At 37.0% G+C, this 25,131-nt stretch overlaps 1 protein-coding gene across 2 annotated transcripts; it reads left to right on the top strand.

Moving 5' to 3' along the window:
* The first annotated feature begins 877 nt into the window (after positions 1 to 877).
* Positions 878 to 25,131, top strand: LOC149811886 (MLO-like protein 1). 2 transcript variants are annotated; one of them, XM_089993225.1, is made up of 14 exons: positions 878 to 1,127; positions 2,049 to 2,106; positions 2,289 to 2,515; positions 7,789 to 7,905; positions 8,002 to 8,062; positions 8,209 to 8,297; positions 9,181 to 9,255; positions 9,355 to 9,443; positions 9,563 to 9,612; positions 17,658 to 17,698; positions 23,941 to 24,150; positions 24,273 to 24,340; positions 24,434 to 24,494; positions 24,626 to 25,131. In XM_089993225.1, exons 1-14 carry the CDS (start codon positions 1,008 to 1,010, stop codon positions 24,845 to 24,847), a joined length of 1,488 nt encoding a protein of 495 aa, XP_089849351.1. In that variant the 5' UTR covers positions 878 to 1,007; the 3' UTR covers positions 24,848 to 25,131. The 2 variants fall into 2 exon arrangements, with proteins under 2 accessions (XP_089849351.1, XP_089849352.1); XM_089993226.1 differs by lacking the exons at positions 24,434 to 24,494; positions 24,626 to 25,131 and having other exon boundaries at positions 24,273 to 24,344.

Consider the following 25,131-nt stretch of genomic DNA (forward strand, 5'->3'; position numbering starts at 1 on the left):
TCTCGCCATTCATCGAAAACAAACGGATGCATGCATCTTTTTGTTCAAATTTCTTCTCAATCTGTTCGCAGCACTCAAAAACCACTGGGTTGTCTCATCGAAAAATACTGCCATCGTCGGAATATGGCTTCTGACGATGCTTCTCTGCTGTGCTCCTAAAGCTGCTCCTCCTCCTCCTCTCGGTTTCAACGTGACCACATTCCTCTCATCCTTAACGATGCAGCTCGTCATCCTCAACTGCCTCTCGCCTTAGGAACACCCCCCGCCTCCCAAATTATCGACATCCTTAGCTACAACATCCTCCTCTGGTACCTTAACTGGTCGGCGCTCTGCCAGATCCCGGCCGCCGAGCTGAAGCTCGTCACCGTGCTTTTTCAGACCACATTGGCCACGCCAAGAAAGAGGGTCGGGCGTGCTAGTCGATGCATTTTTTTTTTTGCTTTTTGTTAACAGGAGGTGAAACAAAAATAATACACTTTTTATGGACGTGACAAGCCGGGTTCGGCACGTCCGCAGCGTCATACACAGGTTTGTTCAAAATGAATTTCTTTTTGTGATTTTAGTTTCGTGCGAAGCCCGGCATGCACCATCAAACATGAGGTAACAAAGGGGGGGTGTGACTAGGGTTGACCATAAAGTGTAAACGCGTTGACCCCAGTATCTTAACCAAAAATTCCACAAAGGGCCCACAGGAAATGACCATCTTTGTTTCATTGATTACCCTTGTTTCGTTCGCCTTTACCACCAAGAGTGCCGGACTTGCTTATCCTATTTTAGGGGAGGGAGCCATATGGGGAAGGTTCAACGCACCTGCCAAACACCACCTCTCCTCCGGACCCCAATATCTATTTTAAGCGCCTCTCAACTTCAAATTGTCTCACAACCACCTCTCGCTTCCCCTCCCCTCTCCCATCTGGCCTGTGCGGATTGCTTTCTCTCTTGATTGATTGATTGGTCGATCAGGGGGAGAGGGCGGCGGAGGGAGACGGAAGAGAGCACGAGGAAGGATGGCAGGCGGGAAGACTTATGATCTGGAATACACTCCCACATGGATCGTTGCAGCTGTTTGTTTTGTCATCATTTTCATCTCTCTCTGCCTCGAAAGGGCACTTCACCGCATTGGAAAGGCAAGTTTCTTTGCCGTCTCTCTCATTTCCTTCACGCGTGGAGAATTGCGATATTCTTCTTGGAGTTGATCCACAGTCGAACGGTCCGCATGAAACATGGACGGTAGGCCGGTCCCCCGCAACTTCACATAATACGTACGCGTTCGTTCACTTCCAGAACACGGATCCCATCGTTTAAAATAGGATGGGTTCCATCATACATTCAATCCTAGCCATCCAATCAACAGCTAGATGGTTCTGCTCGATGGCTAGGATTGAATGTATAATGAACCCATCCTATTTCAAATGATAGGATCCTGTTCCACCGCTTTCTAGGTCGGGGGCCTCGGCCCCGCAGCATGCACTAGTCAGTATAACTTTGCCATGATATTGATAGGGCTGGGTTACCCACTGTTCTTGTTTGTAACCTAAGGCCCATCCATCTCTCTTGTTGACTATGGGAGGGTCAAGCTGAGGCCCATTGCTGCACCTTGAGGGTACGTGGAGCCTATGCATGCCTGGTACGGCCCCTCCGGTGGCCGGTGACTGCCCCAACTTTGCCTTTTCATTCCATTCGTTCGTTCGTTCGTTCTTTCGTTCACTGACCACCACCAATTCATCTTAATTAGCAGCTTGGATTTAGGTGCGCGCGATTAAATTTTTTTTTTCTTTTCGTATAATACGGTCAAGCTGGTGGTGAATAGTGAATAGCACCCAAACCCTCAATTATGACTTATGACGATTGCGGTTGTAGCCGTCCAGCCCAGACATCCCATTTGGGTTCGGACGTTCACCGGTGAAAAAACTCAAAAGGCCCCAGTGTCGCCTTCCCCACAATCATGATAACATGGGTTTAACCGCATCCTCGTTTCTCATTTGATCTTTTTTTTTTTTCCTTCTCCCACTAATTAACTGATCTGTTTGCTATCCGATCGGTTGCAGTCTATGCAGAGGAGGAGTCAGAAGGCGCTGTTCGAAGCCGTGCTGAAGGTCAAAGAAGGTGGCTCCTTTGATTCTTCCTACTACTCTTTTTAATGTATTTTTTTAGTAGCGGTCAAAATTAAATTAAGCTCGACTTTTTGTTTTTGTCAACTTGATTTGATCCACGAATGACTGCTGCTGGCGAAAATGAAAATCAATTTCTGATGCCTCCGTAAATGTTTTTTTTTTTGTGGGTGTCAGAACTGATGCTGCTGGGGTTCATTTCCTTCTTGTTGACGGTCTTTCAAGGGCCAATCAGTCGCATATGCATCCCAGATCATGCCAACTATTACATGCTTCCGTGCAGGAGGAAGGACTACCTCTCAGAGTTGAACCACTACCAACGTTTGGGCGTTTCCCATTTCGGAGCCGGCGGTTGGAGGCACCTTCTTGAGGAGCAGGAATCTGCAAACCATTGTGAGAAGAAGGTAACTAATCCCTGCTCATCTCCCGTACGTATATGGTGCTCTTCCCATCCAATACTATCGTTGCCCCAGCATTACATCTGATGTCACTTGCATATTCTTTTCCTTGTCACCTGATTCAAGCCGTACTTATGGAAAGCGTTCAATAGAAAGATGTTTAGTTGTTTCCATGATAAAGCCTCTTTGTTTTTTTTTTAAAGGTAAGCTGGGGTTAGGCAGACCCCTACCAATTATACAACTATACCATTGTGTTTTGAACCTGCAACGTCCCAACACAAGTTGACGTGCACTAGGTGCTCCTACCAGACAAGCGGACCCACCCACCCACTGGTTGGCGATAAAGCCTTCTTTGTTGATAGTACCGTCGTTACAAATATAGTTTTCGGGATTTTCTTGTCCATAGAAAACCTCCATATATTTTCAAAAATTCTTGAATTATTAAAATATTAAAATTATGATTCTATTAAATTATATAGCATTTTTAATATTAAGTGAAATAATTCAAGACAAGGCCAAGAAAATAAACTATAAGTGTGTGTTGTAAAATGCAAGGGACAATTGAAAAACGATCTTATTTAACAAAGCAAATTTAGGCCCTATTGGGAGTTCTATGTGTGCTTTCCCCAAGTAGTCTTCTATCAAAAGAGGAGGGGATCAGGAAGCATTTGACCATATTGAAGCCAGGTTTCAATCATAGATCCAGTGATCGAGCCAATCGCCTCTCTTAATTGTCAAGCCTCTGGGCTTTTGGAGAAAAGATGATCGTGTTTGTTTCAAAATTTTGTACGACAAGTTTTATTATGGTGACATTAATTATATTGCATTTTTGCATTTAGTTTATGTTTTATATTTTATCTCAATAAAAACCGATAGGTTAAAAAAATGGCGATATATGTTCCTATGGTTGACACTTGTTTCAACTAGAATAATGCTAAACCGGGCTTGCTTTGACGGACGGAAACAATGTCGACCCCAGTTAAATGCAACAGAATGTTGTCCATCATGCATTCTATCACAATTTTGGTGGCACATGGCATTCTTACCTCAAGTATCAATGACAATTCATCACACCTATCATTGGCTAATGATATCCAATAATCGGAGCTAGGCACTCAGACCCTACATGCATCCCACGTAGAAAGGTAAACGGTTTGGATTAGGGTAGGATGTAGCCAATAGGCCCCATACCACATTGAATGTTTCCTAAACGGATTAGACTTTGGATTCAGATTTGAATGGTCAAAAGCTCATACCAAATCCTGTTTTTACATATAATAAATTCGGATATCTGTTAAATCTAGATATCCTCAGATTTTGTAGCAAAAATTCAAAACCATATCCGCATCCGACAATGATCGGATACTGTTTTGGCTTACTAAATCCCACCAAACAGAGTAAGATATAGGATAAAGTCTGATCCACTGAAATCCCTAATCCCATTACTATCCTCACTAACCACCATACCCATTAATGGCATCTATGCAGTCACCACTTTTTCAAATTCCTCTCTCTCTCTCTCTCTCTCTCTCTCTCTCTCTATATATATATATATATATATATATATATATATATATATATATAAGAAAATGAAGACCTACCCACTAAAAAACATTCTAAACCTACCCAATGGAAAAAATTTGGTGTTTTTTTTTAAATCCTGACTAGAAGGGACACTTGGATCATGAATGTTGGATAGAAAAAATGGTATTTAGAGGAACATTGTACGCCATTGATTTTTGAAACTTATAAAAACCTATCTATGCATCAAAATCAAATGCTCCAAGAACTTATTCCTATAAAAACAAGCATGTACATCACATATATGCGGTTGGAATTTTGAAAAAACATAAAAAATCCAATAAAACCTGTGGTGGGTATATATATGAGGAATGAAAACCTACCCACTAAAAAATGTCAAATCTACCCACCACTCATTTTATTGGAATTTTGGTGTTTTTTTTCAAACTTCTGACCGTACATATGTGATCTACATGCTTGTTTTTGTAGGAATCAGTTCTTGGAGCATTTGATTCCGATGCATGGATAGGTTTTTATAAGTTTCAAAAATCAACGACGTACAATGCTCATAAATTTTCGAGCCTCCAAATACCATTTTTTCTATCCAACATTTATGATCCAAGTGTTGATTTTTAGTAAATCAATCATGCTGGCACGGTTGAAATTTTGAAAAAACCACTAAAAATTTTCCATTGGGTAGGTTTGGCATGTTCTTTAGTGGGTAGGTTTTCATTTTCCCTATATATATAGTGAGTGGTAGCTGCCTGACGGCCTTTGTGCCTGACTGAAATGGATGTGTGTTGATAGGGGCTCAGCGTGCATCCATGTTATAAAGACCCTTTAGTGATGCTTCAAAAGCGCCACTAAAGGCCCTTTACACACAGTATTGTATCCATCACGCTCGTGTGATGGATGCTCAGCATGTGTCCATTTCCATCAGACACAAAAGTGGTTAGGCAGCTACCGCATTATATATATATATATATGAAATTAGTCCATATATGACACTATTAATATGAACTTGGTATAAGTTGGCATTTTTGGTGGTTGTTTCACAAATCCGACCCTGAAGATATGTTTGACACAATCTATTTACTAGGAGTCAACATTTGGATCATGTTTTTGATGAATAAATATGGTTTTTTAAAGCTTAAATATTTATTAAAAATTCTAAACCAGTGATTTTTATGCCCTAAAAATTTATGGTTTTTTAAAGCTTAAATATTTATTAAAAATTCCACACCATTGATTTTCATGCCTTAGAAAATTATGGTTTTTTAAAGCTTAAATATTTGTTAAAAATTATAAACCATTGCTTTTCATGCCCTTGAAAATTCTGGTCATGTATCGTAATTGCATGATCTAAAAAGCTAATTTTTATAAAATTTAAAATGCTAGTTTATACAGATATATTTTGTACCAATGTGTTGCTCTCTCTCTCTCTCTATATATATATAGGGAGAGAGGGGGGATGGTCCACCCTTCGTCCTCTCATCCAAAATGTGCATGTTAAATATGTTTTTTTGGCAAATGTGACCATATGGATGTGACCCCCATGGTTGAAAACATATGAATAGACTCTTGATCCAAGCATCCAAAAATCAACGGTTTTGAAACTTGTAAAAATTTTTAAATCATAAAATCTTACCTGCATGTTGTTTGATGATGATATTGTTTTGATTGATGAGTCTAGAGCTGGGGTTAATGCTAAGTTAGAATTATGGAGACAGACTTTGGAAGCAAGAGGTTTTACGTTGAGTAAGAGTAAGACAAAATATATGGAATGTCGGTTTAGTAAGCAACGAAGTAGTGATGAGAGTGTAGTGAGGCTTGGTGAGCAACAAATAGCGGTGGATGACTGTTTCAAATATTTGAGATCTATCATTCAAAAGAATAGAGAAATTGATGGAGATGTAAATCATAGGATTAAGGTTGGGTGGATGAAATGAAAAAGTGCAACTGGAGTGTTGTACGATCGTAGAATGTCATTGCGGTTGAAGGTGAAGTTTTATAGGACGACAATTATACCCACTTTACTGTATGGTACGGAATGTTGGGCTGCCAAGAGACATCATTTTCAAAAAATGAGTGTAACTGAGATGCATATGCTTCGATGGATGTGTGGAAATACACTAATAGATAAGATTCGGAATGAGGAAATACGTAAGAAGGTAGGCGTTGCATCCATTGAAAATAAGATGAGTGAGAATCGTTTACGATGGTTTGGGCATATTCGGCGAAGGCCTAATGATGCTCCAGTTAGAAGGATGGAGAAATGGGAAAATCTATTAGCTAAAAGAGGTCGGGGTAGGCCTAAGAAGACTTGGATGGAGATGATAAGGATATGAATGCTTTGAACCTCACCGAGGACATGACATTGGATAGAAATGATTGGAGGAGAAGGATTCATGTGGAGGACCCAAAATGATTTTCTTTTTGGTTCATATCGCTGACCCCAATTGTTTGGGATGAAGGCGTTGTTGTTGATAAAATCTTACCTGCAAATTAAATAACTTTGATCCAAGAGTCCAATCATATGTTTTCAACCATTGGAGATCACATCTATATGGCCAAATTTGCAAAAAAAAACAAACATATCTAACATACAGATTTTGAAGGAGAGGACAAGGGGTAAACCATTTAGGAGGTGGACCTTCCCCTTGCTCCTGCCACCCACCTACTAAAGTCTAAAAACCATAAAGTTTCATTTTATTTTAGTTTTTTTATCGAACCTTGCATATGTGATCTACATATGTTTCTTAGTAGAACCCTGATTTATATGTTTGGTTTAGTAGAAACCAGCCCTTCAATCATGTTTTTCCTACACGTATGTCAGATTTTCTGAGCTTTGAAAAATCAATACACTGAATTTTCAACTCTAAAAAAATTGTATTCTGCCTTAGGGCATGTGGACTTGCAATTTTCTGTCAACTATCTGCCAAAGCAGCCCATGCTATATGGCATTCAAATACCATTTTGGGTTTGTAAAACTAGGTGGAGAGTTCAACATTTTTTGTTACGGATTAGCCTACCTTCAGATAGTTCTCTACCTTCAAAAATATCTCTTCATTATTTAATGATTTATAGCAGAAAATTAAATCATTGATATGTCAAGCATTATTGTTAATCTCTTTCCTATTCAACATTTTGTTCAGGTGATTTTTAAAAGAAAATCGCTATTACATTCTGTACTATAACTATTGCTCTTTGTTTTAGTGATTTTTGTTAAAACAGAACACTCTCTTTGGATAAAGTTGATAACTGAGAATTTCAGTATTCTTGGGTCATTTAGGCTATGTTTGGGAGCCTTGAATAAGAGGTTGTGTTGTTGTTTCCGCCATGCTCTCGTACCCTCTTGCTATTTAGGAGCAGTGGCGTTTCTAAAACAATGCATTGGGAATGATGTTGGCAGCCCCAACACCACATTTCAACACCTTTCACAATAGGATGTTTTTGGCAACTCCATCTCTCAACACCACACATTGGCAAAACAATATTTTGTCAACACACTGATACCTTGTTTCCATCCCATTGCAAGGCTCCCAGACATAGGCTTAGTGTTTTTTAATGTTTTAGAGAAAGCAGAGTGAGAGGAGCATGTCGGTTTTTGAGTGGTCAAATATGTTGCAAGATACTCAGCCCAATTATTGGATGTGGTCTCATAAGTGAATAGTTTCCTGCTTGCAATTCTAATTATTCTTTTTTCTCCTCATGGATGCGCTTAGTTTCTTATAATTTGAAATTTTTGTTATTATCAGGGGAAGGTTCAACTCTTATCTCTTGAAGCAATACATCAGCTACACATTTTTATCTTTGTCTTAGCCATTACGAATGTTGGTCTTAGTGTTGTTACCATATGTTTGGGTGGTTTGAAGGTAACTCTAAGGAGCTTAGTCTTGTTCATATTTCACGTGTACTAAATATCAAGTTCAAAATTTTATTCATTTACATTCTTTCTTATTTTACAATAGATTCGTCAATGGAAAAGATGGGAGGACTCAATTACAAAGAATAACTACAATGTTGAGGATGGTAGTTTGACATGCTTTGTTTTATTCTCATAGTACATATTGTGTTATTTATTTATTGCTAGCACAAATGTATTTCCAATATAAAAGAGTGTCTCAGATTATAGTCACCAAAATGTGCCTTTTATTTTAATTGTTTTGTATGTTTAGAATCCAAAGTCACACATGTTCAACTACACGACTTCATCAAGGAGCGTTCAATAGGTATGCGGAGCCATTCAAGCATCCTAGGTTGGCTGGTGAGTTACTGCATCATTCTTAACAATCTCTCTCTATATATATATACATATATACATGGAGTGCTCTTATGTGGGTACACGATCACCAATTTTTGTTTCCCTTCATAATTTTTTTCGGAATGTCATGGTAACTGCATTAATTGCTACCAACCACGGTACTGCTACTAATATTTGAAATTTAAGTTTTACTTTGTCAAAATACAATTGATATGGAAACTAATGTCGAGCACACAATGCCTTTTCAAAGTTTGTTAAAGGCAACAAAGAATGGTAAACTTGTTAACCTCCAACAGATGTGGTGGACAATAAACCTCCAACAGATGTGGACAATAAGAATGAATTGTAGGTTATAATACCAAATTTTATACAAGAATAACTTGCATATATGTGTAAACATGGGCCATTTAGTGGAAAGAAAAGGTTATTTTTTATCTAAGGTCTTTTCTTAAACTTATAGAATAATTCAAATGAATTATATGTTATTCAAGTGCTTAAAGCCTTAAATATGATTTTTGAACATCTAAAAATGCATGTATTTTAAGGTTGAAGAACCTTGACTAATAATTAATTGGAAACAAACTAATCATTAAAAATGCTAAAAAAATTATTTTCTATATACCCTAAATGTACTATGATGTAATGAAAAGACTGTTGACCCTCCTTATGTTGTTCTTTCTCTCCTATCCATTAAGGTTCAATCAATTAGAATTATTTGTTCTAATTTCCTTGGTTATAAGCATTGCATAATATTAAACTATTTACATGCTAAATTTATATGAAATCTACGATTTACTATTAACCTTGAATGAGCTGAATGATCAGTGTAATTGTCTTAGTTTTCTGGTTAATCGATTGATTCTCAATTCATTTTTTTTTATTGAAGCATTCTTTCGTAAAACAATTCCATGCATCAGTAACCAAGTCCGATTACATCACACTACGCTTGGGATTCATTATGGTAAGCCATTTATATAAAATTTCAAATATTTATTAATTAAATTTTTTATCTTTCATATAACTATAAGTGCTTGCTTGCATGACATTGCTTTCTCCAAAGACACATTGTAAAGGGAACCGAGACTTCAATTTTCACAAGTATATGGTGCGAGCATTTGAGGGTGATTTTAAGAAGGTTGTTGGTGTAAGGTAAGATCATGTAGAAATTCTTATGTTTAGTATCTTTTTAAGTGATTAACTATTATTATTATTAATGTTTCTTGATAATCTAAGTATTGTTGTTAACATTAATTTTATCTCCTTTGCAGTTGGTATCAGTGGATATTTGTTGTTGTCTTCTTACTATTGAATGTTGGTGGTAAGTCACTAGGATATTGTTTCAACCAATTAAATGTGAACCAGAAACATTTTTAATTTATAAGTTTTATTTGATTCAGTATTTTATATTACAATTTTGACAATTAGGAAGCACAAATACTTTATTTTCAAGGAACTGTTTAAGAGTAACAGGCCATACTGTTTTATATTAGGGACACAGGTAAGTTGAAACCTTCTAGTTTTACCCAACTCTAGTCTCTAAGACATTCTTAAATATGACAACCAATCCTCTAAATATGATTTAAATCAAATACATATATGGATGGATATGGTTGGAACTAAATTAAGAATGAGTAACCTGTGTAAACTAGTATGTCAACATTTATTTGTTCTGCTACCCTACAAGAGCACTTAATATGTCATATTTATTTATGTTAGAGTGATTTTGCAAAAATTTTGCTGCTAAGTATAGTATTGAGTCTATTGACCCTAATTCTTATGTATATGTTATGAGATCCAAGCCGAATCTAAATTGCTAAATCTATTTAACAAAAATGAATGTAGTTTCAAGATAGTTCGATTTGTTTTGATTTCTATGCTTTGATCATTTGAATAACAACAAATTCTTTGAACCTTTGATAAATCAATGTTCTTCAATTGTTAGTATGTCACAGAGACACGTCACTTAGCATGTGTATTACATGCCAACACGACATAACACTTAGATGTAATGAAGAGGGGCGGAAGCACCAATAAAGTAAAACACTCTTTAAGACTGATCACAAGAGCCGAGAACACAAACACTAAAAGTGTATACAAAAAACCCACAAAAGGAGAAATGACTTAAAGTCATAAGTTGGATATTATTGAAGAAAGAAAGAAGAGGGTGAAAACCCCATACTATTACAAGGGAAAGCCTCCTCTATTTATAGAGGAGGAAGCCAAGAAGAAGGGACCACAAGGGGGCTCCCATCTAGTCGTTGGGAGCCCCAACGGTCATAAATATGACCATTGGGGCCCCAACGACAAGAAGGGTGGGGCCCCTTGTGGTCTTACAAAAAGTAAAAGAAAAAAGAAAAAAAGAAAAAGAAAAAATAAAAAGAGAGAAAAAAAGGAGAGGAGAGAGTTTACATGGGGATTTACCAAAATACCCCTGAGAATAATAAAACAAAAAAAGAAATATGTATATATATACTTATATATATACGTATGTATATATATAAGTATATGTATATATATATATATATTTATATATACATAATTTAACATGCCCCCTCAAACTTTACGGGGAGAAGACTGAAAGTTTGCTAAGAAGAAACATAAATCGTGGAGTTGGGAGCGCTTTGGTGAAGAAGTCAGCCAATTGATATTCTGAAGTAACATATGGTAATGTGATAGTTCCTCTGAGATATTCGTCTTGAATATAATGTCAATCCATTTTGATATGCTTGGTCCGCTCGTGAAAAGTATGATTGCTTGCAATGTATATCGCACTTTTGTTATCACAGTAGAGCTTGGTGGGAAAGGAAATGAGGACGCCCATGTCACCAAGGAGACTTCTAAGCCATACGATTTTCATAGTTGTCATTGCCATGGCCCGATATTCAGCTTCAGTGGATGATAGTGAGACCTTCTGTTGCTTCTTGCATCTCCACGAAATGAGAGATTCACCTAAAAAAATGCAAAGACCAGTAGTTGAGATACGATCATTGGGATTTCCTCCCCAGTCAGCATCAGTAAAAGCAGTTAATTCAAGAGATGAGGAAGAGGATAAGAAGAGTCCCTTGGAGATGGTATTTTTGATGTATCGCACAATTCTCATTACGGCCGCCATATGAACCGAAGTAGGTGCATGCTGAAACTAGCTTGCTGCATGAACCGCATGTGCTATACCTGGACGGGTGATGGATAAATAGGTGAGAGATCCAATTAATTGACGGTAGGGGGTTGGATCCTCAAGAAGAACACCATCCTCAAGTCTCAGTTTTGCATTGATAACCTCGGGAGTCTCAACTTTCTTTTCATCAGATATTCCTGACTTGGTACAAATGTATGCTGCTAATTTCATTTGAGATAGGATGTATCCTCGCGAGGAGTAAGCTACTTCAATTCCTAAAAAATATCTCAAGTATCCAAGGTCAAACATATCAAAAGTTTCTTTTAACATAGACTTCACATCATTTACCCCCTTTTTGTCACTCTCAGTGATGATCATGTCATCAACATACAACAGAAGAATAATAATAAAATCACCTGTCTTCTTAACAAAAAGAGCAGTGTCAGTATAGCAGGAAGTAAATCCTAAATTGATGAATACATTACTAAACATGTCATACCAAGCTTTAGGAGCTTGCTTAAGTCCGTATAAGGCCTTTTTTAATTTTAAAATTTTTCCATTTAAATTCATACCCGGAGGTGGTTCCATATAAACTTCTTCATTTAAATTTCCATTTAAAAAGGCATTTTTGACATCAAGTTGAAAAATTGGTCATTTTTTAATAGAGGCTATTGCAATAAAAGCTCGAACACTAGTCATTCGAGCAACTGGGGCAAAAGTTTCATCATAATCTACCTCATACTCTTGGGCATATCCTTTGGCCACTAACCTAACCTTATATCTTTCTAATGAGCCATCACTCTTAGTTTTTACTTTAAAAACCCATCTACATCCAATGGGTTTCTTGCCATTGGGTGAATCAATGATTTTCCAAGTTTGTGCCCTTTTAAGTGCATTAAGTTCTAGTTCCATTGCTTCATTCCAATGAGCATATTGTTTAGCATCATTATAATGAGATGGTTCATGAAATGAGTGAAGAGCTAACAGACATGCTCGAAAATTTGGAGAAAAAGAATCATAAGATACAAATCTATTTGGTATTTTAGAAATACGATTTGATCTTCTTTGAGAGGATTCTTCAATCGACTCATTTTGAGAGAATTTTTCAAGGGCACAAGGTGGATTACTTTCATTCCTTCTAGAGTAGACTTGTGTTTGTCTTGGTACATTTTCTTCTAAACTTTGGTCATCATTTGGAGGTTCAAAATGATCTTCTATGAGAGATTCACTAGACTCAACATGACCATCTATGATGTTTTCTTGAGGTAACAAGTCAAATAAAAAAGAATAATCAATATTTTCATTTGGTTTATGCGAAAAATCATTTTCTTCTTTTAGGAATGTGACATCTTTTGAGATATAAAGTTTGTTTTTTAGTATAGCAAAACATCGATAACTTTTTTGTTTTTCGTCATATCCTAAGAAAATACATTCAATTGCCCTAGGAGAAAGTTTATCATTTTTGTGAGTTAGAACAAAGCGTTTACATCCGAAAATTCTTAAGTCTTTTATAATCGGGAGATATATTGTAAAGTTTTTCAAATGGAGAAAGATTTTTCAAAGAAGATTAAGGGGTTCTATTGATAAGATATGTTGAGGTTAGAACCGCTTCGGCCCAAAAGGATTTTGGAATATTTTTTGAAATTAATAAAGTTCTTGTGGTTTCTATTATGTGTCTATGCTTTCTTTCCGCAAGACCATTTTGTTGCGGAGTGTTGGGACAAGAACATTGATGGCAAATTCCATTTTCTTTCAAATAAATTTGAAATTCATTGGACATGTATTTGCCTCCCGAATCGGATTTCAGAATTGATAGATTTCTTAAAAATTGATTTTTAACCATTGCATGGAAATCTTTAAAGAAGGAGAAAACTTCAGATTTGCGACTTAAGAAGTAAATCCATGTAAATCGAGTGAAGTCATCAATAAAGACTACATAATACGAAAATCATCCTTTGGATAAAATAGGAGAAGGTCCCCATACATCAGTATGAACAAGTTCAAAAGGTCGAGTGGTGAAATAATTTCTTTGAGGGAATGGAATAGCTTTAGATTTCCCAAAAATGCAATCTTTACAAGTCATGTGTTTGACTTTACAAGTATTGTTCAAAAAAGGAAAAAGATACATCTTTACAAAATTTGGATGACCAAGTCTCTCATGCCAAATTCCAATACTTTTGTCCTTTATAAGATTGCAAAATGACTTTGGTGGTAGAGTAAAAAAGTCCATAAAATAAAGATCACCCCTTCCATGCCATTGCTCAATCAGCTTCCCTGACTGGAGATCCTGCACGGTGCAATCTTTAGGTGAGAAAGAGACTTGGCATCCATGATCAGTGATTTGGGAAACGGAAAAAAGATTTAGATTGATTTTTGGAACGATTCTTACTTTAGGAACGAAAAAGTTTTGAGAAGTTTTAAAATCAAGTGTTCTAATACTTTCAATTTTTAAAGATATCCCATCGGCCGTTGAAACATAAGAAGATATGGGTTCGGAAAAAATATTAGAAAAAGAGTTTTTATGAGATGTCATATGAAAAGAAGCACCGAAGTCTAGTATCCACATACCTGGAGGTGATGAAGAATAGGCGATGGCGGCTCCGGATGTTGAAGATGAAGAAGTCTTGAGAAGATGTTGGAGAACTTCGGAGATATGATTAAGAGTTTCTTTGATATCTCCTTCTTTGGCACTTTCTTCTTTCTTCTTTGGAGAATTTTCTCCAACCGCGGCCACTTTTTCTTTAAGCTTTGGGCAAACCGGTCTAATGTATCCCGTTTCATTACAATAGTGACAAATCACTCCCTTTCTAGATCCATTATTTTTGTTAAAGTGGGGCGGTCTATATGCTTTTACATTTGATTCGGGCCTAGTAACGGCCAAAACTTCATCACTCTTAATACTTAGGCCAAGTCGAGTTTCTTCTTGGCATACTTCAGCAAGGGCGTCTTCAATGGGTAAGGCTTTGCTTCTATGGAGAAGGGATGTCCTAACTTGTTCAAATTTCAGTCGAAGACCATGGAGAAATTGGAAAAAATGCTTCTTTTCAATTTGTTCCCTTCTCAACTCAATATCTTCCGGAGCCACCCATTTAGGCTCAAGAAGAACAAGCTCATCCCAAAGAGGGGTTAAAGAGCTAAAGTAGTCACGGACACTTATATCTGCTTGTCTAGTGGAACGGATTTTTTCTTGACAAAAAAATTGTCTAGCAAGATCCTTTTGGGTATACATACATTTAAGAAAGAACCATGCCTCATTGGCTCTTCTAAATTTAGCAATGTTGGCACAATTTTTGAGGTCCACATTGTTCATAAACCATGCCAAAATTTTGGCATGGTTACTTTCCCAATCCTCAATTCTGGATTGATGGTCATTGATAGCTTTGATGCGCTCATCGCCATCTAAAGCTTTTTCAACCTCATTTTCAATTTTAGTGAGAACAAGAGAGGGTTCGGGAGTAGTTCCCATAACAAAACTCCAAAGTTTCTTACCTCTTAGATGCTTTTCTATAGCGGAGGCCCACATAAGATAATTGGATCCATTGAGCTTAAAAGAAAGCTCAACTTTAGAATCGCGTTCCATAGGTACCGAATAGTCTTCCTTTCTTCAAAAGCTTGAGAGGCACATGTTCCAAGATAAAAAAGAGAAGCCCGATCACCAACCTTGCTCTGATACCATGTAATGAAGAGGGGCGGAATCACCAATAAAGTAAAACACTCTTTAAGAGTGATCACAAGAGCCAAGAACACAAACACTAAAAGTGTATACAAAAAACCCACAAAAGGAGAAATGACTTAAAGTCATAAGTTGGATATTATTGAAGAAAGAAAGAAGAGGGTGAAAACCCCATACTATTACAAGGGAAAGCCTCCTCTATTTATAGAGGAGGAAGCCAAGAAGAAGGGACCACAAGGGGGCTCCCATCTAGTAGTTGGGAGCCCCAACGGTCATAAATATGACTGTTGGGGCCCCAACGACAAGAAGGGTGGGGCCCCTTGTGGTCTTACAAAAAGTAAAAGAAAAAAGAAAAAAAGAAAAAGAAAAAATAAAAAGAGAGAAAAAAAAGGAGAGGGGAGAGTTTACATGGGGATTTACCAAAATACCCCTATTGGGTATTTGAAGAATAATAAAACAAAAAAAGAAATATGTATATATATACTTTGGGAGAGGGTGATTGAGTCTAGGTTGAGGAAGGTTGTCATGATATCGGAGAATCAATTTGGTTTTATGCCTGGAAGATCAACTATGGAAGTTATACATCTTCTTAGACAACTTATTGAGAAAAATGGAGAGAAGAACAAAGATTTGCATATGGTTTTTATTGATTTGGAGAAGGCATACGATAGAGTACCTAGGGACGTTCTCTGGTGGACAATGATGAAGAAAGGTATTTCTCTCAAGTACATTAGTATAATTAAGGATATGTATGAAAGAGTAGTAACCAATGTCCGCACTTGTGGAGGGGTGACAACCAATTTTCCTATAACGGTTGGGTTACATCAAGGATCTGCTTTAAGCCCTTTCCTATTTGCTATAGTGATGGATGAGCTTACGAGATCAATTCAAGAAAATGTGTCGTGGTGTATGTTATTTGCTGATGATATTGTTTTGATTGATGAGTCTAGAGCTGGGGTTAATGCTAAGTTAGAATTATGGAGACAGACATTGGAAGCAAGAGGTTTTAGGTTGAGTAAGAGTAAGACAGAATACATGAAATGTCGGTTTAGTAAGCAACAAAGTAGTGATGGGAGTGTAGTGAAGCTTGGTGAGCAAGAAATACTGGTGGATGATTGTTTCAAATATTTGGGATCTATCATTCAAAAGTATGGAGAAATTGATGGAGATGTAAATCATAGGATAAAGGTTGGGTGGATGAAATGGAAAAGTGCAACTGGAGTGTTGTGCGATCGTAGAATGTCACTGCGGTTGAAGGTGAAGTTTTATAGGACGACAATTATACCCGCTTTACTATATGGTACGGAATGTTGGGCTGCCAAGAGACATCATATTCAAAAAATGAGTGTAGCTGAGATGCGTATGCTGAGATGGATGTGTGGAAATACAATAAAAGATAAGATTCAGAACGAGGAGATACGTAAGAAGGTTGGCGTTGCACCCATTGAAAATAAGATGAGAGAGAATCGTTTATGGTGGTTTGGACATATTCGGCGAAGGCCTAATGATGCTCCAGTTAGAAGGATGGAGAAATGGGAAAATATATTAGTTAAAAGAGGTCGGGGTAGGCCTAGGAAGACATGGATGGAGGTGATAGGAAAGGATATGAATGCTTTGAACCTCACCGAGGACATGGCATTGGATAGAAATGATTGGAGAAGGATTCATGTGGAAAACCCAAAATGATTTTCTTTTTTGGTTCATAAAGCCGACCCCAATTGTTTTGGGATGAAGGCGTAGTTGTTGTTGTTGTTGTTGTTGTATACATATATGTATATATATACTTATATATATATATATATATATACGTATGTATATATATATATAAGTATATGTATATATATATTTATATATACATAATTTAACATTAGAAACTTCAGGACACTCCATGGACTGTTAAAATCTCACCCCTGTGTTGAGGGTTCAGATATGTGCATGGCTTATATTTTAGTAGAGTGATGGATCAGATAGTTATAGGTCTGGATCCATCACCCTACTAAACTACAAGCCATGTACATATCCAAACCCTCAACATAGGGGTGAGGTTGTAACAATTTCCGAACTCTTGACGAAGGGGTGAGGTTGTAACATGGACACAATCAAACCAGTTTTCACACAGTCAACATTGTGGCATTAACTTTATCTATTTCCTGTTATGTTCTTATTTACTTATTTCGTATTCACTTGAGTTCTTTTTCTTTTAAAATTTACATTTCAATTTAAACTTAGTTCAATATTTTATGTTCTTAATTATAGTGATGTAAAATTGTTGTTTTATACATAAACATACATACATCTATGTGTATGCACAGCTTTGTTTTCATGTCCTAATATTTGAGAATTATCGTATCATACTGAGCATATTCACATTGTGTCTCATTCTGGCATCTGTATCCACGTGACATAAGTATCAATGTGTTTTGTAAAGTAAAATCAGTTGATAGTTGATAAAATCAGTTATGGTCACCAACATATTGTGCTTATTATCTTAAAATTTTATTTTAGTGACCCAATTTTAGTATATTTTCTACATACATATTTTCTTCTCACATTTTTTTGTTACTTTGTATTGCAGGATGGCAAACATTTTTTTGGATAACATTTATTCCTTTATTTGTAAGCACAATACTCCCTATTACAACTAATCATCTACATGCATGAATACAACAAAATCTGACCAATTATACATGTTCATTCAATATTTTTCCCATTATCTCTTTGTAGTTGATTATGAAAGACTACATTTTCATCTCAAGTTAGTTTGGCTACTGAATCATCAATTTTTTTGAGCTTGCATATATACTTTGATATTTAAACTATATTCACTCTATGTTTTTTCATGATATGTTCCAATTTTCTACTATTATGATAGCTAGCATCTTAAAATTTATTTTATTGAATGTTGAAGTTTACATTTATGCGAGATTTTTTTTTAAGGCCCATTTAGTTACTGATATATTGACTTTACAATTAACATCAATGTCTATAAAAGCAATCCAATCTAGAAGGTTGTCTTTCCATCAAAGATGCTCTTCCCAATTGCTAACAAGATCTAACATACAACAAATGAAAAGACTAGGACATCAAAAAGCCTCAATACTGATCAAATGGATGACAGTGGCAGGTGTTAGTGTGCTTTTGTTCTACTCTCAAACACAACTCTAATCTATGAATACCAACTTCCATTATTGGAGCAGATGAGAATAGGCTCTTGATGATCTTTTCTCAAATAAGAGTTCTTCCATCACAACATGCAGCTTGCCTAAATCATCATGGGCTTCTATTCCATCTCTAATTGCATAGGGTATAACTTTGGTAGAATCCTTTTTACTCGAAGCTAAATGAGTATCTAAAAGATGGAGCCCGTGTTGGAGACTCCACTCAACAGGCATGTTCTATTTTAAAGCCAATTCTTGCTCTAACTTGACTATGGAGTATGACTGACCCTCATGGTATACCTTGTTTTATATGCTCATTTCCAAATTATTCCAACATTTTTAAGCCATTCCCGGAGATGTATGGTGTTGAACCACCAATTTGAGCTCGTCTATGGTTGAAGACCAGCATGCTGATTCTTCTTTTGTCAAAGTTGTTGTAATGTCTTCCCAAATATTAGCTGCTATCTTGCAGGAAAATACATTATTCCAACATTTTTGAGCCATTCCTGAAGATGTATGGTGTTGAACCACCAATTTGAGCTCGCCTATGGTTGATAATCAGCATGCTGATTCTTCTTTTGTCAAAGTTGTTGTAATGTCTTCCCAAATATTAGCTGCTATGTTGCAGGAAAATACATTATGTAGACCCGACTCTTTTTTGGCCTTCAGCATAAGAGACACCAACCATTCCTAGGTTGTCTTGAATTAACAGCTTTTGTCACATGCAAAATAGAGAGCCATGCAGCTCTATTAAAATGATTCCTGCACCAGATGAATGTCCATGTTCCAATCATTCTTTTGTTTGTGATCTCTTTCCCTAACCTTTTCCTAGCCATATGTTGGACTGTCGTCTCTTCCACATTTTGCCTCATCTTGAGGGCTTAGGTGCAAACTGTCTATTTCTTCCCGCTTCTAGTGTCAGTCTCATTAATGCTGGTATTGATTGAAACTTTCAACTGTAATGCTTGTATGACTTTGCAGATGCAAAGCCTCTGATACATCTAATTCCTTGGAAATGATTTCAGAACATAGTCACATATATCGATCTTGGCTATATCTCAGCTAGGTATGGCAGTGGGGCGGGGCGGGGCCCAGACAAGGTCTCCACCCCGCCTCAAGATTAGAACCTCCATCCCCGGCGGGGATGGATTTTAACCTCCACCCCCGCCTTCATCCCCGTTTCATGTCCTCCATCCCCGATTCAAACGGGGATGAGGCGGGGCGGGGCGGGGATGAGGCGGGGAAAAGTGGCAGGGACGGGACGGGATGGGACGGGACGGGGAAAAGGGTACGTCCATCCCCGCCTCCATCCCCGAACGGGGATGGATTTTAACCTTCGTCCCCGCCTCCATCCCCGTTTCATACCCTTCATCCCCGGTCCAAACAGGGCGAGGCGGGGCGGGGCCCCGCTTTCCCGCGGTCCACTGCCATCCCAGCAAGGAAATTTCTTACAATAATATAGGTTTAGTTGGTAAATCTCAGGAAAATTTTGGCACTTAAAATTTTTTAAAATATAAAAAGAACAGAAATACATAAGAAAGTAACATGCTTAGATAATAAAATACACATATAATAAAAGAAAACAAGTAAAAATTATAAAGAAAAAAGAAGAAAACATATTTAAGATATAGAAAAGAAGTAAAAAAGTAAAAGTAACTAATAATATCATGATAATATCACAGTATATATAAATTTCTGAACTTTTCAAAATATCATGAGATTATGCCTTTAATATCATTTATGAATTTGTAAATATATTATTGCGATATTTTCAAAATATTGCCATTATCTGTGACTAACTATGTTAGGGAAGCCATTTGTCTATCCAAAACCTTGTTGTACAACCATCTCCAACTCTCCAAGATTGTTTCTATTCCCAAATTATTTCTTTTCATGCACTTGAATCCTTTGAGGTTAGTCTAAGCAACCTGAGACTCTTAGTTTATAAGTACTTGCATTCCATAATTCTAGTCCATGAAAATTTTATAGTGAGTATATCCCAAGCCAGTGTGTGAGGCAAAAACTTTTAATGTCCACATCTCCTTATACCTACACCTCTTTCAAGCTTAGGTTTTTATAAAATATCCCATTTGACCAGCATCATATGGTTCACCTTTTCCTCCCCATTACAAAGAGAAAAAGAGAAATTCTATGCGATTCTCTGAGGAAACCATGATCAATTTAGTCAGCTTGAAGGTGAGAATCCAGTGCATAGGAACAACACTACCTACCAATATAGGATAAGAAATTTTCATTAGTCTCCTAATATGTGACTAATCTTAATTGAGATCTCTAGGCAATGTGATACCCTCCATCTACCACAGAACAAGGAGGCATTTGAAGGTAATGATCTAGCTAACCATCTCATAGGAGTGCATAGCTGAGAATCCTCATGATGAGGTAAAGTTTTTTGAAGTGTTCACTGCACTTGCACATAGCTCAAATTTTACGATGATATCTTCTGAGCTTTAAAATATACAACTTATCAGCCACATAAGAGAAGAAGGCATCATATATATATATATATATATATATATATATATATATATATATATATATATATATATATGACTGTTGACTAGCTTGCTTAAAAACGCTGTAAAAAGTCATGTGACTGTTGAAGGCAACTACTTCAAAAGAAGGTGGCACTTTAAATTATGCCAAAGAAATACCATATTCTTTTACTATATACTTCATTGAATCAAACCAATTCTATAAGATTGTTTAAGAAATCCTATCTTACGCTGCGCTTCCACTAAATCCATCATGTGACATACAAGGGAAATTTTATAGTGTATTAATGAGTCAAATGTTCATGGGTCAATAATATGCTGTCTTCGATGTTCTTGCCTTTCAAAGATGCACTTTAGTTGGAAGCAATGACTCAAATAAGAATCTATTTCATCATGTTCACCATAAATCTTGGAAATGATCTTGTACAAGAAATTGCAAGCAAATATAAGGTGAAACTCAGTTACAGATGCAACTCCTACCACTCTAACAATCATGATTATGGCTATAGTATAATCTTTTAACACCCTTGATACATAACACTTTCATAGCTTTTGTTAGGTGGTGTTCCACCTTTCAGTACATCTAATAGAAGGAAGCTGAAAATCCTTATGGGCCTAGTGCTTTAAAGACGAGAAAAATGACCTTTAGCTTGAAAGACAACCCCTTTAACTTCTTCATCCATAGCTAGGGATGATAGAATTTCGTAGACTTACATGTTAACTTTAGGCCCAATCACCATGTTGCTAAACATTCCTCCACATGCCGGGCGGGTCATTGGTTAAGAGCTTTTGAAAGAATTCTAGGCACTTATCCTAGATTCGATTGAAAACTTGTTGAAAGTCTTCCTCTGTTTCAATCCCTCAAATGGTATTAACTTTTCTTCTTGAACCATGGAAAAGAAAAGGTGTTCTTATCCCCATTTTTTGAGCCATTGAACTCTTGTTTTTTGTTTTAAAAATAGTTCTCTTAATGCTTCAAAAAGAACTTGCCTGCTCTCATTATCGAACAAGTGCTTGCCCCAGATCTGCCAAGGCCTGCCACCTTTTGGGTTGCCATTAGCACATCTTCATCTTGGCATTATCAAAAGAATCCCTGTTTCAAAAATAAATGTGATGCTTGACTTTTGCCAATTTAGCAAGAGCACTTTCCATAGGTTAACATCCAAATTTTCAATACTATTCAGTGATCCTTCTGCATTCATCCTTGACATCCACCTTTCATAGAATATGAATTGCGAAATGCTGTCAAAGTCGGTTCCCCCGTGGGAGGGGATGGATTGGCAGGTGGGGTGATTTTGACGGCATTTGTGCATCTGCCCATTTAAATGGGTGGCCCCCATGCTACTTTCCGCTTGAGGTGTTCGTTCCTTTCATCCTTCCATTCAGAGTGAAACAAATGGGCCCTAAAACTCAAAGAAGGATCATTTTTCTAACTCCAAGTTTATAGGGTTGTTAAAATGTCGTATAAGAATATGAGGAGAATTAAGCAAGCGAACTGTTGATCATTGAGGAGTAGGAATCCAGTATGATATATCTTTTTAACCATGTGGAATTTTGCTAGTTAATTTTCATATGATGCATAATGATATGGACTTGTAAATAATTTCTTTTATGTTTTTATCTCTTATATTCTTTATAGAAATGTAATGGTAGTGCATAAGCCTGTGAAGGCCTCTTGACTAAATAAAGGTAGCATGTCATGTGGAACTAGTTTTTTTTCCTAACCAAAAACTGAAGTACGTTATCATTTTATAAGTTGGAACCGTGTAGCCTTAACTTTGGTGTAATTTTTTTAATGCAATCGTATAATATGAGAACAATTTTGTAACCATATAAATGTCAATTTAAATAAACGTGTTAGGCTATTAAAGGAACTAGAGTTTCTATTCTAACACAAATTAACACCAATGGCCACTCAATTTCATTTTCTCCCTCCCTCTTTACCTTTGTGGTGTTTGCGCATGCACGTGCTTGCAGACACCCCCTCCGCAACACCTATTCTCTGGAACCAATTGATATTCGACTTTGCTGGAAATTTATGGGGAATTTCACCATCCATACATGGTTGCTGATAGCCTCCATTAGTTTGCATAACATCCGCTGTCAGCAGTACCCTTCGACAATATCAAAGTGATACTGGTCAACAAGGGGGCATTTAGCATAAGATTTGAGCCCAAAATTAACCTGTCTATATTGGAGGCATCCATGAAAATTATATGCTTTTGGTGGTTTTTGTGATCGCTACGTTGAGTATCGATTGTTGGGCTGCCTACTACTGGAGGGTCACATCTAATTTCTAGTTTTGTGGTGGTGGTCGAAATAGTATACAAGGGCTCCCCTTATCTGGTAGGGCCGACTTGTTAACGCCACAAGTTTGAAACCCACTGATGGCACCCCTCGTCACAAGGTCGAAGCTGAGTGTACTCCTCGGCGGGCAGGGGGACTTCAAGGTTTTACTAACTGGAAGCCAGTCAATATGCAGTTAGTGATTTTAGGGGGAGTGTTTCTCTTTGAACTATCCTCTCTCTCTCTCTCTCTCTCTCTCTCTCTCTCTATATATATATATATATATATATATATATATATATATATATATATATATATATATATATTCACACACACGGAACTATTGAGCTGAAAATCATAGGTTCAAGCCTTATTGACTCAAGTCTCAATCTGACCACATAGATAAGTTTGACATTGTTTATTTGCTAAGGATCAACCATAGATCATGTGATTTCGATCTAATAATTTATTTTTTAAGGCGTAAAATTTTAATACATCATGAGCCGTTGATTTTTGAAGCCCTTAAAAAACCTGCTTACTTGTCACATTGATATAATGCATAACTCGTTTTCTACTAAAAGGACCTTGTAGATTACATCCATAAGGTCTGATTTACCAAAGAAGTTAAAAAATTATGAAAAGGTGATTTGTACTCAATAATTTTGTACCTTCAGTAGCACCAAATATTATATATATATATATGACAGGCTAGTTTTGGAGGTTTGTGGATCATTCAGCATATCCATTTCGTTATTGGTGCATGCTTATAACGTTGTGTGTTTTGAATGATATTTCATTTACATTCTGGCAATCACTGGTATGGTGAATATTTGGAATACATTTACAGAATATTTATTTGCTCATATCAACATCATGGTCATTTGGGAATTTTGTCCAACAGCTTCTACTTGCCGTGGGTGCAAAACTTGAACATGTAATTACTCAATTGGCGACGGATGTTGCTGAAAAACACACTGCAATAGAAGGTGACTTGATTGTTCAACCATCAGATGATCACTTTTGGTTTCACAAACCCCGACTTATCCTCCATTTGATTCACTTCATCCTCTTCCAAAATTCCTTCGAGATTGCATTCTTCTTTTGGCTATGGGTAAATGGATCTGAAAACTTTTAGAAGCTACACTGTCTCATGATTCCGATTGTCAGTCTTGTTTTAAATTAAGTTAGCTTGTTCACACAATTTTAGCCTCTAATAGTCTTTGGCATGGACAGGTCACTTATGGCTTTCATTCTTGTATCATGGGAAACACCCTCTATATTATTCCAAGATTAGTTTTCGGGTAAATCTCTCTCTCTCTCTCTCTCTCTCTCTCTCTCTCTCTCTCTCTCTCTCTCTCTCTCTCTCATACAAGTTTGCATTGTATTATTGACAGGGTGTTTATCCAAGTACTTTGCAGCTTTAGCACCCTCCCACTCTATGCTATCGTCACCCAGGTGCTGATCCCTTGACTCTCTTTTAAGCTGAACCTTCTTTTCTTCCTAATTGGATATTGAAGATTTTTCTTCTCTCTTCTTTTCGATCTTTGTACGGTTATTTCTAATTAATTTATCACATCAACTTGTAGATGGGGAGCTCATTTAAGAAGTCAATCTTTGATGAGCACGTACAAGAGAGTCTGGCTGGCTGGGTCCAAAAGGCTAAGAGAAGGAAAGCCGCCCGGCCAACGAATCCCGATCCTACTAGTGATGATGAAATTCAGCTGCAAGAAGCACCTCTGGTAACATCCCAATCTAGGCGCATTGATGCTATGCATGCACTTGAGATGAAAACAGTGAAACAAGGCTAGCCCTCCCTCCTCCCAAGGAAGAAAAAGTAAAAACCGATGGAGCAGCGCAACTGGCATGCAGGTGCCGAGCGCTCTCCAGCGAACTGGGGCAGGTCACAGATGCAATTGGTTAATGTCACCCTATTTAGTCACTGCAGCTATTCATAGGCCTCAAAGCAATTTCTTCTTTCATTTTTCACTTGTAATAAAAGGATTTCTGGAACGTGAGTGGATGCCCATTTCCGATGTAAAACTATATAAGAAAAGATTTTGCAAGCCAAGCAAACTTTTTGTGAGGTCCAAAA

Source organism: Nuphar pumila, chromosome 17 (genome assembly GCF_984573655.1).
Source record: "Nuphar pumila chromosome 17, dmNupPumi1.hap1.1, whole genome shotgun sequence".
Taxonomy (NCBI): Eukaryota; Viridiplantae; Streptophyta; class Magnoliopsida; order Nymphaeales; family Nymphaeaceae; genus Nuphar; species Nuphar pumila.